The sequence below is a fragment of the Ovis aries genome, chromosome 24 (assembly GCF_016772045.2).
Source record: "Ovis aries strain OAR_USU_Benz2616 breed Rambouillet chromosome 24, ARS-UI_Ramb_v3.0, whole genome shotgun sequence".
Classification (NCBI taxonomy): domain Eukaryota; kingdom Metazoa; phylum Chordata; class Mammalia; order Artiodactyla; family Bovidae; genus Ovis; species Ovis aries.
The window spans coordinates 10,165,556-10,179,666 of record NC_056077.1 but is presented as its reverse complement, the minus strand read 5'-3'; the positions used below and the strand labels follow the sequence as shown (position 1 = coordinate 10,179,666).

The 14,111-nt window shown below is 46.4% G+C and overlaps 1 protein-coding gene and 1 long non-coding RNA gene across 8 annotated transcripts in view; both read right to left on the bottom strand.

Moving 5' to 3' along the window:
• Nucleotides 1–14,111, bottom strand: part of CLEC16A (C-type lectin domain containing 16A) — a 237,380-nt gene that overhangs the window by 201,361 nt on the left and 21,908 nt on the right. For all 7 annotated transcript variants that reach the window (XM_027961431.3, XM_060405629.1, XM_060405630.1 and 4 more), the window contains 3 exons: nucleotides 5,926–6,074; nucleotides 2,520–2,625; nucleotides 720–843 (listed from right to left, as the gene is read on the bottom strand). In XM_027961431.3, the coding sequence (XP_027817232.1) occupies nucleotides 720–843; nucleotides 2,520–2,625; nucleotides 5,926–6,074 (379 nt within the window). The remainder of the gene's footprint in view (nucleotides 1–719; nucleotides 844–2,519; nucleotides 2,626–5,925; nucleotides 6,075–14,111) is intronic.
• On the bottom strand, nucleotides 11,421–13,858 carry LOC132658526 (uncharacterized). Its single transcript, XR_009598302.1, has 2 exons — nucleotides 13,598–13,858; nucleotides 11,421–13,214 (listed from the first exon to the last, which is right to left on the bottom strand). It is a non-coding gene; the product is annotated as an uncharacterized LOC132658526 (long non-coding RNA).

Here is a 14,111-nt window from a genome sequence, read left to right as displayed (position 1 = left end):
AGTCCATGGGGTCTCAAAGAGTTAGACATGACTGAGTGACTAACACATATGCACAGTTTTCCAACCATTATCACAATCAACCTTAGGATATTTTTATCCCCTCACCTCAAAAAAGCCCAGGCAGTCATTTTCCATTTCCGCACCTCACCCCACACACCCCTCCTCCAACCCTAGGAAACCACTAATCTATTGCTTCTGTGGATCTGCCTATTCTGGGCATTTCATATAAGTAGAATCATATAATGTGTGGCCCCTTGCAACATTTCACTGAGCATAATGCTTTCAAGGTTCACCCAGGGTGTCGCGTAAGTGTCGGTACTTCGGTCCTTTTTATTGCTGAATACTATTCCACTGCAAGCTGTGTCTCATCCATCCTGAGATGGATACCACACGGTGTTTATCCAATCACCAGTGGAAGGTCATCTTCATTTTTTCACCAGCTGCCCAGCACCCTACGGGTGCACTCGATTCATTTACCCTGTTCCTCTCTCAGCGGTACTCAGAGGTATCTCAGCGGTTTCCAACTTTCTATTGCTAAGAATAGTGGAAAGCTGGGTGGAACCTTTCAGAGTATGGAAGTCCATATTCTGCCTACGCACAGGCTGGGGCGGGGGGTGGTGGTTAGTTTTGTTCCAGTGTTGGGCTTTTTTCTCAATGAGAACAGAATTCTCCCCAAAGCATTCTGTCCACCTAACAGGCACCCTGGGGTAGTCACTTACTCTTCATCTGTTTGTACACAGTTATCAAGCTCGATCACGTGGCTCCCAATGAACCAGACCAAATTGGAGAAGTAAGGGACGGCGGTTTTGTCTCTGATATAGTGTAGCATGGCCTGGTTATCCACTGAGAAGATTCACAAAAGAAGAGAAAAAAAGAAAGTCAAGCTACCAAAAATAACTTGGGGGGAGATTAAAAAAAAGAAAATGCATGAAAAAGCCCTTTACTACAATCTGACTCTTTTCTGTCTTGCCTGGAAATACTTTAAAACAGTTGCCTCATTCAGAAAACTATGAAGGTAGTTATATTATTTTTGTAATTAATAAAATCAATGAATCAGGGTTAAACATTGATAGTGCATGAGGAAACCTACTTATCAGCAGTGCATTTAGCTAGACTACAATGAAAACTACACCATTCTCAAGCAAGTTTCTCGTATTTGCATGTAAGGGTAAGTCAAGAAAGCAGAAAACCAGAAGTTATTAACTTACATGACACTGGAATAAGGAACACGGGAATCGTCATTGAAGGAAAGGCAAAAAACAGACAAGAGTTAACAGGGTGAGGAGCTGGGAGGGTGAGACAGTTGCTCAGAGGGGCAGAGGGCTAGGGCAGGAAGCATCTAAACAGAAAGACACAGGTTAGAAGAGACCAGAGAGCAGCAGGCGGCAGGGCTGGGGCTCAGACAGAGCCAGGGTCCAGAGGCCGGTGGGCTGGCCGCCAACCAGTGAGCAGAGCCAGCAGGCCCAGGGGTGAACGGGGCTGTGAGGGCCGTGGCCCCACAGCAGCAATTCTCACTGCCGGTTCACTGCCGCCTTGCACGGCTGTGCACCCACAGCAGCCACATCTTCTGTTTCAAGTCAGAAATCCAGGCTGTGACTCCAGCTCTCTCAAGTTTTAAATATCAATGACTATGTATTTTTTCAAAAGATATCTAAACCAATGAAAACCTGTCTGTGAGCTGGATTTGGCCCCCAGGTTATGATCCCCAGATGGTCCCCCGCTCTGAGCTCTTAGAAGGCTCTCCAGTCTAAGGTCATCCCAGAACCAGGCTGGAGTGAGTCCCCGAGCAGCGCCTAAACCCCCCTCCCAATTAGGGGTCATCTCCAGTAATAAAGTCTTAACTTGGGAAGGCAAAGCATCTGGTCCCTAAGAAAAGAGGGTCCCCGCTCCAGGGTGTGACTACACAGAAAATAACCCGGGCGTCGTTAGGCAGAGAGGCCAGCACAACCCCAGGCCAGGAGACTCGTGTCCAGCCAGCCTTTGAGCCCCTGGGGGCGAGAAGCCACAGAAGGGCTTTCTCCTGGGGGCAGTGATTTGGGCGTTCAGTACTTTCTGAGAGAAAGGAGGAATTTGTTGTTGGGTTTTGCGGCAGGCTGAGAATACAACATTGCCCCCTGCTGTTTGCAACAAGAAATGTGCTTGTACATTACAGATAACGGACCTCCTGGCTGTACTGAAGTGTATTTTACAGGTCAAGGGGCAAATTCAAAGTTTGTGTTTCAAAGACAGCTATGTCTAATTGACACGTGTGCCTCTCTCAGGCCATCACGCCTTCCGTGTGTCAGCACTGTGGGAGACGTTCCCATGCAGAACTAAGTGCTTGGACAAGGCAGAGGCACAGGGATTTATGTAACGGGGTGGCTAAATGGCCCACGGCAGCAGCCTTTCATGAGACAGGTGACCCCAGCCATAACACATGAACTCCCTGTTACCACCACAGAACTTTATAGACTCATGAGAGCAAGTACCTGCTGTCAAGCTAGAAACCCGACAAGGTGCAAGCTCACAGGGGAACTTACCTTTATAGACATTTAAAGTTATGGTTCTTACAGCAATTCTGACCATGCTCTCAGGGTGGTTGAAAAATTTGATGGCTTCTGTATACAGGGCGAAGTCATTAGTGTGCTAAAAGACAAGAAGTACCCAAAATGAGTTACACACCCGTAAAACATGCCTGCCCCTGCCCCGGGGTTCTGAACCCTATCAGTGAAAGTCGCTCAGTTGTGTCCGGCTCTTTATGATCCCATGGACTATACAGTCCATGGAGCTCTCCTGGCCAGAATACTGGAGTAGGTAGCCTTTTGCGTCTCCAGGGGATCTTCAAAACCCAGGAATCGAACCCAGGTTCTCCCGCATTGCAGGCAGATTCTTTACCAGCTGAGCCACTAGGGAAGCCCAAGAATACTGGAGTGGGTAGCCTATTCTTTCTCCAGTGGATCTTCCCGAGCCAGGAATCAAACCGGGGTCACCTGCATTACAGGCAGATACTTTACCAGCTAAGCCACCAAGGAATCCTACCAGAGAGTTCATAAAAGACACACACACACACACACACACACACCACACACACACAGAGCGCCCATGTGAACCTGAAGCCGGTGGTTCACTCCCTGTGGGGAGTGTGTGGAGGGGTGGGACGGTGAGACCACGGAAGAAACAGAAGTGGGTCCAGACAACGCCAGGCCCAGGTTCAGGATCTGTTCCTCCAGCCCTAGCTGTGTGATGAAGTGTCTCTAAGCCTCCATTTCTACATCTGTAAAGTGAGGATAATAATTCCCACTTCATGGTTGCTAAGATTAAATGAGATTATTTCAGGTACAGTGCGTACCCTGGTGCCTGATACCTAAGGAGCACTCAGTGATAATTCAGATGTAGTTATTAGATGCTGCTTCAACTAATAAAAGGCAAATTCGAAGTCTGACTACATTTAGACCCTCTTTTGCTGCTACTGCTGCTAAGTCGCTTCAGTCATGTCCAACTCTGTGTGACCCCATAGATGGCAGCCCACCAGACTCCTCTGTCCCTGGGATTCCCTAGGCAAGAATACTGGAGTGGGCTGCCATTTCCTTCTCCAAGACCCTCTTTTAGCTAATATATATCTCTATTTGGAAACAATGAAAGTGTAAACATTACTGTGGAAGAGAAGGATCTCGGGAATCTTCTGCCATTAAAAAGGGGTTATCAGAACAGATCAAAACCAGAGAACAGATCAAAACCATTCAGAACCAGAGAAGTGGAGCCTTAATTAAGAAAAAGGCACACAGGATCCGGGCTGGAGCATGAAATGATGTGCTCTGCTGCCCTCTTCTGGGCAGCGTTTCGCATGGCACCCAATCAGACTGGAGGGCACCCCCAGGCAGGGAAAACGGAACCAGCGACCTTCAGCGGGGTGACACCTGTCTAATAAGGGCAACGTGATTCTGAGCGCTAGACACAGGTGTGCACCTAACAGGTGACAGCTACTGCACCAGCCCACAGAAACAGAAACCAAGTCCACCTCAAAGATCAGGCTCCTATGACTCCTCTGGGATCAGCTGGATATTCTTCCAGAAGCATCACTACGACCCCAGAATCCCTGCACCCTGCCCTCCCCGTCCCCCCACCCCCACCAGCAGGTACACAGAAGCCCAGCTGCACCTGAGCTGGGGAAGAACCTGCCCCCTCTCTGGTCTAAACTTCACAGGTGGGTTTCCTTCTGCCCAAGATAGCCTCTGGGAGAATGCAAACAGCACCCCTCTGGTCTCTGGACACATTCAGTGAGCACCTGCTGTGTTCCAGGCACTGGGCCACACAATGTTAATCTTCTAAACCATCCCACACCTTGTGGCTGGCAGCTAGTATTCCTTCCTTTTGTAAAAGGGAAGAGCGGCCTTCCCTTGTAAAAGAAATGGACCGTGTGGATGTTGAGTTTCAACGAAAGTGTTTTCAGGAACAATATGTGAGCAAGAGGCCAGTTTTTGCTCACTATAAATCTAGACCAAAAAAAAAAGCAAAGTGCAGGAGGCTGTTGCCACATCCTACGAACACAGCTGGGTGGATTTTGCCAGAGGAAATGTCTGGGACCGTGGTCTGACTTCAAGTACAGGCTGTGCAGCATATGTGACCACCAATCAGAGGACACTTGCCGGACAAACAGCACATGGCTGTGTGGCAGCTGGCCTCCTTCCACACTGAGTCAGGGCTGGCCTGGGCAGCCTAAAGAAGACAATGGAAGAGACGGTGTGTGGCTTCTGAGGCCCCGTCAGGAAAGGCATTACAGCTTGCCTTGATGTCTTGGAGTCATTTACTCTATGGGAAGCCAACTGCCACACCAGGAGGATGCCCAAGCAACTCCCTGGAGGGGACTATGTAACCGAGGCCTCCCAGCAACAGCCAGCACTGAATGGTCAGCCATGTGGACGAGCCACCCTGGAAGCAGATCCCCCTAATCCAGCCTTCGGATGACTGCAGCCTTGTGAGAGACTGAGCCAGAACTGTCCTGCCAGGCCATTCCCCAACACCAGACACACTGTGAGGGAAATGTGACAGAATTCTGACCAGCAAGACGGGAAAGGAAGTCTGCTGGGAGGCTTCTGGGAAAGAAGTTTTGGGGAAAGTTAGAAAGGGGCACAAGAAAGGATGTGATGTCACCAGGCTTTTCAGCAGCGGCAAGTGAGTATGTGGTGTCTGGAGCTTCTGCAGCCATCCTGAGACCATGAAGGCTTTGAGCCTAAAGACAGATGCCAGCTCAGCAGAGCAGGACAATGGAAAAGCCTGGGTTGCTCACGAAGTGGTCGAGCCACAGGATGAGCCAGTCCCAGGAGAGCCAGCATCTGTACTTTTTGGAATGTGAGATTTATTGACCTGATCGCTCAAGCTCCTCTTAATTGTAAGAACAATGGCAACTCATTTATTAAAATTGTTAGTAATTTTCCCAAAGAATACCAGAGTAAGGAATGACAAGGGCTACAGTTTTAGGGAGTCGGGTACATACTAGTTGCTTTGAAGACATCATCTCATTTAATTCAACCCCTGGAAAACCCTTCAGGGTAGAAACTATCATCACCATTTCTCAGATGAAGAAATTGAGGCTCAGAGGACTAAGACTCCTTTAAGGTCACATAGCAGGGAAGTGGCAAAGCTGGGTAAGACTGGAGTCATCACTGTTTTGCTAACAGAGAAGCACAATCCCAAGTTAATTTCTGGGCACTTCTCTCTACCAAGAGTATCATGCTCTCAGGTAGCACAAATTGAATTTTACATTAAAAACAGAAAAACAGAAAAAAAAAAAAAACCATGCCAAGGTCAAACTGTTGCTATGAAATAGTGAATCAGGAAATGGTGAAGGCATACATGCTTTGTAAACAGACACAAGGTCACCCGAACCAAAGGCGCTGCTTGAACTGGCTAGCTTCCAACCAAACATGCCTCTGTGCGGCTACTTACCTCATTGTAAAAGAAATGGACCGTGTGGTTGTTGAGTTTTAATGAAAGCGTTTTCAGGAACGATATATAATATGCCATAATCTCCTCATCAGAAAAATCGAATTTGTGGACAATGATAGAATTTACATAGTTATTAGAGAGCAAATAATCTAGAAGGAGAAAAAAAAAGAAAAGAAAAAAAAACAGATTAATTAATTCATGCTGGAGGAAAGACAAGCAGAGAAAGTCCAGGAACACGCAGATGACCATGTGAAGGGACTTGAACCAGTCAGGCTGACAGGCAGCAGCTTAACCTTTAACCAGCACAGAACTCAGCTACCATGCGTGGTCACTACAAAGTTCAAGAGCGAGGCCCCAGAAAGCCCAGGACACGGCTGCCTCCCACACCAGACAGAAGAATCCTTGGGCATTTTCCTCTGTTGCTAGCAAAGTTCAGTGAGAGAGCTGGTGGTGGGGCAGACCAGGTGGTATGTGGGCAGTTTCACAAACCACCCACAGACGAGGGTCAGCTGCACCATGTCTTATGAAAGATGGCCCCATTTCGCCATCAAAAGTCACACTGTCACCCTTGAGTGCCACAGAGGGCTCCACATGGCTTTTTCCTTCCTATAGAGGCAACACAATTTATAGAGACCCCTGGAGGCTGAACCTCCACGACCAGGCCAGCACCAGGCGGACTGCTTTGCATCATTGTTCACCACTAGGGCGAACCTGCAGAGTAGGCCTGTTTGCCCTATTTTGCAGGTGAGTAAAAACACTAAGGTTAATTAATCTGCCGGAGGACGGAGAGACAGTAAGTGAGGAATGGAATCCAAACTTCAGTTCACTGTCTTGGGCCCCAGCCCTGACCACCTACTCGGATCTCTGGGTGGGCCCAGTGCTCTGTGTGTTAAGAAGGCCTGCTGGGCTTCCCCGTCATGCTCACATCTCAGAGGCACTGGCTTCCAAGGTAAACTTGGACCCACACTGCCTCAGTGGCTTCCCAGCTGGCTGACCTTGAGCAGGACACTTGCGCTCTTCACTCCCCAGCTTTCCCATCTGAAAGCAGGAATTAACGACACCTTCCTCACGAGGAAGCAAGTAAAACAGGAAAAGCTCTGAGGACCCTGAGGCGCACAGAGGAGTCCTCTGCGCAGGAGCTGCCACGTTTCACCTCTGCACTCTGACTCGGAGACTCCTAACCTCCACCCCCAGTCCACCAGTCGCCACAACTGCTGTTCTCAGGGGAAAACAGAAAGAAAAAACAAAGCTGTCTGATGCCAAAGAGGTACCTAACTTAGGCCAATCAGAGAGTTACTGAAAAGGTTGGAACTACCAAACACAAGAAGAGTCATTCGGGAGCACGGGACGAGAGAGGGGCCGCAGCAAGGCACACTGCCAGGGTCGCCTCAGAACGGTCTCCGAGGCGCTGCAGGTAGGACATCAAGTCTGTAGTTTTCAAAATCTCAATTATAACAATTCTTGAGGTAAATCTTATGGCTCACTCTAGGAGAAAAGGCAGTGGGGTCCTAAGAATTTTAACACATTTAAAAATGAGGAAAATTCCATGGACAGATAAGTCTGGCCGTGCTACAGTCCATAGCGTCAGAGAGTCGGACATGATTGAAGCACAAAAATGAGGTTATACACAATAATACAGAATATGCGTACTAAGTCTCTTCAGTCGTGTCCAGCTCTTTGCGACCCTATGGACTGTAACCGGCCAAGTTCTTCTGTCAGTGGGATTCTCCAGGCAAGAACATGGGACTGGGTTGCCATGCCCGCTCCAGGGGATCTTCCCGAGCCAGGGATCGAAACCCTATCTCCTGCGCCTCCTGCACCGACAGGCGGATTCTTGACCACTGGTGCCACCTGGGAAGCCCGACATCCATAGGTGCAGCAAAAGCAGTCCTAAGAAGGGAGTTTAAAGTGATACGAGTCAGTCAGAGTCACAGTCACTCAGTCCTGTCCAGCTCTTTGCGACCCCATGGACTCCTCCACGCCAGAACAGTGGAGTGGGTAGCCGTTCCCTGCTCTAGGGGATCTTCCCAACCCAGGGATCGAACCCAGGTCTCCTGCACTGCAGGCGGATTCTTTACCAGCTGAGCAACCAGGGAAGCCCATATGGGCCTTCCTCAAAAATAGAAAATCTCAAGAAAAACAACCTAAGCTACCACCTAAAAGAAACAGAAAAAGAAGAACAAACAAAACCTAAAGTCAGCAGAAGGAAAGAAATAGCGAAAATCAGCGAGGAAATAAAATTAAGAAAACAAGTTTAAAAATCCATAAAACCAAGAGCTAGCATTTTGAAAGGATAAACAAAATCAACAAACCTCTGGCCAGGCTCCCCACGGAGAAAAGACACAGAACCCAAATAAACAAAATAAGAAATGAACAAACAAACAAACAAACAAACAAACGATAGTGCAGAAACACAAAAAGAAAAAAAATCACAAGAGTATACTCTAAAGGGTCAGACACCAACAAAATGGACAACCTAGAAGAAACACACAGCCCTCCACAACTGAATCAAAAAGAAATAGGTAATTTGAACAGACTCATTACTAGAAGGGAAATAGAATCTATAATTCAAAAAAAGAAAAAACTCCCTTCAAACAAAAGTCCAGGACCAGAACCAGATGGCTTCACTGGGGAATTCTACCAAACATAAAAAGAACTTACAGTGACCCTTCTCAAACTCTTTCAGGACTTCCCTGGTGGTCCAGTGGGTAAGAACCCACCTGCCAATGCGGGCAACACCAGTTTGATCCCTGCTCTGGGAACATTCCACATGCCACAGGGCAACTGAGCCTGGCGTCCCAGCTATGAAGCCTGCACGCCCTAGAGCCTCTACAGCAAGAGACACCAACGCAATCAGAGCCTGTGAAGCGCAGTTAGTGAAGCCCAAGCGCAACAACCAAGACCCAGCACAGCCGACAGTAAATCAATTAACTGGTTTAAAGAACTCAACTCCTCCAAAAGACTGTAGAGGAGGGAACACTCCCAAAGTCCTTCTATGAGCCACCGAGACCCTGATACCAAAACCAGACAAAGACACTACTAAAAAGGAAAATTACAGGCCAGTATCTTTGATGAATATAGATGCAAAAATTTGAACAAAGTATTAGCAAACCATATCCAACAACAGATAAAAAAAGATCATATACCATGATCGAGTTGGATTCATCCTAGGGTCACAAGGATGGTTCAACAACGCCAATCAATCAGTGTGGTATACCGCATCAACAAAAGGAAAGACAAAAGTCACACGACCATCTCCATAGATACGGAAAAAGCATTTGATAAAATTCAACATTCATTCACGATAAAAATTTCCACCAAAGCAGGTCTAGAGGAAACATATATCAACATAATAAAAGTCATTTATGACAAACCCACAGCCAACACGATACTCAGTGATGAAAATCTGCAAGCCTTCCCACTAAATTATGTAACAAGACAATGATGCCCACTCTTACCACTTTTATTCAACATAGTACTGGAAGTCTTAGACATAAAAATCAGACAAGAAAAAGAAATAAAAGGCATCCAAATTGGAAGGTGGAAGGACAGAGGTAAAATTCTCATTACATGCAGAAGACATGATATTCTGCATACAGAAAACCCTAAAGGTGGTGCCAGTGGGAAAGAATTCAGCTACCAATGCAGGAGACACAAGAGATGTGGGTTTGATCCCTGGGTTGGGAAGATCCCTTGGAGTAGGAAATGGCAACCCACTCCAGTATTCCTGCCTGGAAAATCCTATGGACAGAGGAACCTGAAGGCCCACAGTCCATAGGGTTGCAAAGGGTCAGGCATGACTAAGCACACATGCACACAAAGATTCCACAGAAAAACTATCAGAACTGAAAAGTGAACTCAGGAAGGCAGCAGGATGTAAGATTAACATACAGAAATCTGTCACATTTCTTTACACTAACAATGAAATATCAGGAAGTTAGAGAAAAAAAAACAATCCGTTTTAAAATCATGTTAAAAAAAATACCTAGGAATAAACCTGATCAAGGAGGTGAAAGATACACACTGCAAAGAAAAAAATATTGAGACAGGAAACTGAAGATGCTTTAAAGAAATGGAAAGATACCCCATGCTCTTGGACTGGAAGAATTAATATAGTTAAAATGGCCATACTATCCAAAGCAATCTATAGATTTAATGGGATCCCTATCAAATTACCCATGACGTCTTTCACAGAAGTAGAAAAAATAATCCTAAAATTTATATGGAACCATTAAAGACCCAGAACTGCCACAACAATCCTGAGGGAAAAGAACAAAGCTAGAGGCATAACCCTCCCAGATTTCAGACAATACTACAAAGTCACAGTCATCAAAACAGTGTGGTATTGGCACAAAAACAGACAGATTTACGGACCAGAATAGAGGTCCCAGAAGTAAACTCTCACACCTACAATCGATTAATCTTCAACAAAGGAGGCAAGAAGATACAATCACAAAAAGGTAGTCTCTTCAGCAAGCGGTGTTCAAAAGTGAGAGAGCCACATGTAACTAAATGATGTGAGAACATACCCTCTTAGCATACACAAAAAGAAATTCAAAAATGGCTTAAAGACTTAAATTCATGACATCAGAAAACTCCTAGAAGAGAACGGAGGCAAAACATTCTCTGACATAAACCGTACCAATGTTTTCTTGGTCAGTCTCCCAAAGCAATAGAAATAAAAACAAAAATAAACAAATGGGACCCAATAAAATTTTTAAGCTTTTACACAGCAAAGGAATCCATAAACAAAACAAAAAGACAAACTACAGAATGGGAGAAAATGTTTGCAAACGATGTGACCAACAAGGGCTTAATTTCCAAAATATACAAACAGTTCACACAGCTCAGTATCAACAAAAATAAACAACCCAACCAAAAAATGGGGAGAGAAGACCTAAACAGACATCTCTCCAAAGAAGACCTACAGATGGCCAACAGTCACAAAAAACATGCTCAACATCGCTAATTATTAGGGAAATGGAAATCAAAACTACAATGAGTTGATCACCTCATTCTGGTCAGAGGTGATATCATATCACCTCAGTCTGGTCAGAATGGCAATCACCAAAAAGTCTACAAATAATAAATGCTGGAGAGGGTGTGGAGAAAAGGGAACCCTTCTCCACTGCTGGTGGGAATGCAAACTGGTACAGCCATGATGCTGAACACGATGGCAGTTTCTTAACAAACTAAAACCAGAACTAGAATACGACCCATCAATTCCACCCCTGCTCATATATCCAGAAGAGATGAAAACTCTAGTTCGAAAAGACACGCATACCCCAGTGTTCAGAGCAGTACTATTTATAATAACCAAGACATGGAAGCAATCCAGGTGTCCATCGATAGATGAATGGATAAAGACGATGTCACACACACACACACACAGAGGAATATTAACCACAAAAAGAATGAAATACTACCATTCAGAGCAACAAGGACGGACCCAGAGATTTTCACACCAAGTGAAGCAAGTCAGACAAAGACAAATATACTGTGATATCACTTTTATGTGGAATCTTAAAAAAAATGATACAAAGGAACTTATTTACAAAATAGAAACAAACTCACAGACAACAAACTTTTGGTTGCCAAAGGGTAAAAGCAGAGCAGGGATAAATTTGAAATTTGAGATCAATAGATATACATGACTATACAGAAATATATATTTATTTCTATACAGAAATATATATTTATTTGTTTTATACTACATACATTTTATATTATGCATAGTATTTTATACTATATAGATACATATTTTATACTATATATATTCTGCTAAGTTGCTTCAGTCGTGTCTGACTCTTTGTGACCCCATGAACTATAGCCCACCAGGCTCCTCTGTCCAGCGGATTCTCCAGGCAAGAATACTGGAGTGAGTTGCCACGCCCTCCTCCAGGGGATCTTCTCAACCCAGGGATTGGACCCAGGTCTCCCTCATTGCAGGCAGATTCCATCTGACACCAGGGTCAGACTACCAGACACCAGGGTTGCCTATAATATACTAATATTACTACATATAAAATAAATAACAAAGACCTAGTGTATAGCACAGGGAACTACATTCAATATCTTATTAAAAAATGAGGTTACACATATCACGAATCTAAGTGTGTAGCTTGATATATGTGGCAGTGTATATATTTTATGAATTTTAAGTACTTGTACTTATGTGTATATATATGTGCGTGTACACATAAACACATACCTCACACATCTTAGGTATCCAGCGTGATGAATTTTTGCAAATAAATGCACCAGGTAAGCACCACCCCGATCAGACAGTGCATTTCCTGCTCCATCCATTCCCTGTCCCCAAGACAGCCCCTCAGCCTAACTTCCAGCACCGCAGACTCGTTCTGCCTGATCCTGAGCTCCGTGTATGTGGACTCACACGGGAAGCCCCCGCCTGGTGTGTGGCCTCTCTCTCATTACTATGGCCCAGTTATCCATGTCGCTTCCTTTGTCTCCTTCTGGCTATACAGTATCCTGTTCTTGGAACAGTCCACGACCTACCCACCCAGAATCCACATTTGCAACGAGCAGCCAGCTGAGGCTGCTTCACTCTACTGTCTGGCCGGCTGTGGTCAGCGGGGGCCAAACGGGCTGGCAGGAGAAGGGATGTCAGCCCTGCTGTGACTGCTGAGTGGTTCCCGGGCCACCAGAGACACAGACGCCTGTGCTGGCTGCTGGGGTGAGCAGCCTCCGGCCTCTCGGCTGCACCCCGAGCTGGAAGAGCCCTGCGCTCCCATGCGTCCCCCGCGGGACTTTTCCGGGCCTCCAGACCGGACTCTGTGGGTGGCGGGGCCACGGTGGGGGCGGTGCAGGCGCCTCTATTATTCAACTGGGGTTTTTCTACTATGCCCTCGCTGTGTGGCCGGCTTTCTGTGGTACCCTTTTATAATAAACCCAGGAGTCTCTAAGTAATCTCAGTCTCTCGGGCCTGCTGTCACTTAGGTCACCAAACCCCACAGGCAACAGGTGTACTCGTGAAATGGCTGCCTGTAATAACGAAAACCCGGAAACCACCTAAATGCCCGCAGTCACGTTAAGTAAGTTATAGCCCAGAAAGAGGCGGCTCTTGAACCAAACAAGGCTAGGATGCATGAATGGACAACATGAAAATCTAAGATATGCTAGTTAAGTTTGGGAAAAAAAAAATGAAAGACAGCAAAACGATAGTGGTTAACACTGAAGTGTTAGGGTGAAATTCTCCAGAACTTCTGCTTTCTACAGCTTTTTCATTTGACTTTTTGTTGTTGTTTTACAATGGAGACATTTTCTTCCTATAATCAGAAAAGCAAAAGCAAAAGTCACCCATCCTTCTCACTCCCATACATCCAAGTTCTATAAAAACAGTACTTTTTGCTGCCTTAGTGAGGCTTATGAAAGTGCTCTGGTGAATTCCCTGCAGGGCCAGCAACATCTGCCTGGGTTTTCTTACAGCACAATACCCTTTTTAGCCCTGAGGCAAGAGAGGCCATATGATCCAGTGAGCCCAGAATTTTCTATTGCCCCCAACCCCCTCTTCAGTCCTGTAGCCCTGAGGTCAGCTGGGTCACCAGAGAACAGCCACTTGGGGGAACACTGGGTTTAAGGATAAAACCAGCTTTAACTGGAAACTTCCACCTGCCAGACCCCACGGTAGGCTGCGCACACCCGCTCTCACACTTATCCTCAAGCCACTCCAATCTGCAGGTACTCGGATTGTCTCCACTTCAGAGAGGCAGAAACTGCTGCTTGGCGAGTCATCGCCCTGGAACAGGCGTGGGGCATATGTTGGCAGTACCAGGCCTGGGACTTGCTTGGCTCTCAGTCCACGACTTGGATTACGGAGCTGGGCCTTCCCCTCTCGGAGTTTTCAGAAACTGCCCACAATTCACATCCAGCGTAACCAAAGCTGTTAACAGGGGAACCACTCAGGGAGAGTGAGTCAAATCGTATTTGCCAATTCACATACAGGGGGAAGCCTCAGGAGTCTCCTGGGACAGCAGTGCCATCTAGTGGCCACTTCCTGGGACAGCAGCACCATCACAGGCCGTGTCCCAGGACAGCAGCGCCACCTAGTGGCCATCAGCCAGAAGCTCTTTCCTCCCCTGCCTCCTCTCTCTCTCAGGGGAAATGCCGCCACCCTCTTTCACTGGAAGCTTTTCTCAATCCTGTCTTCGGGGCCAAGAGCTTGC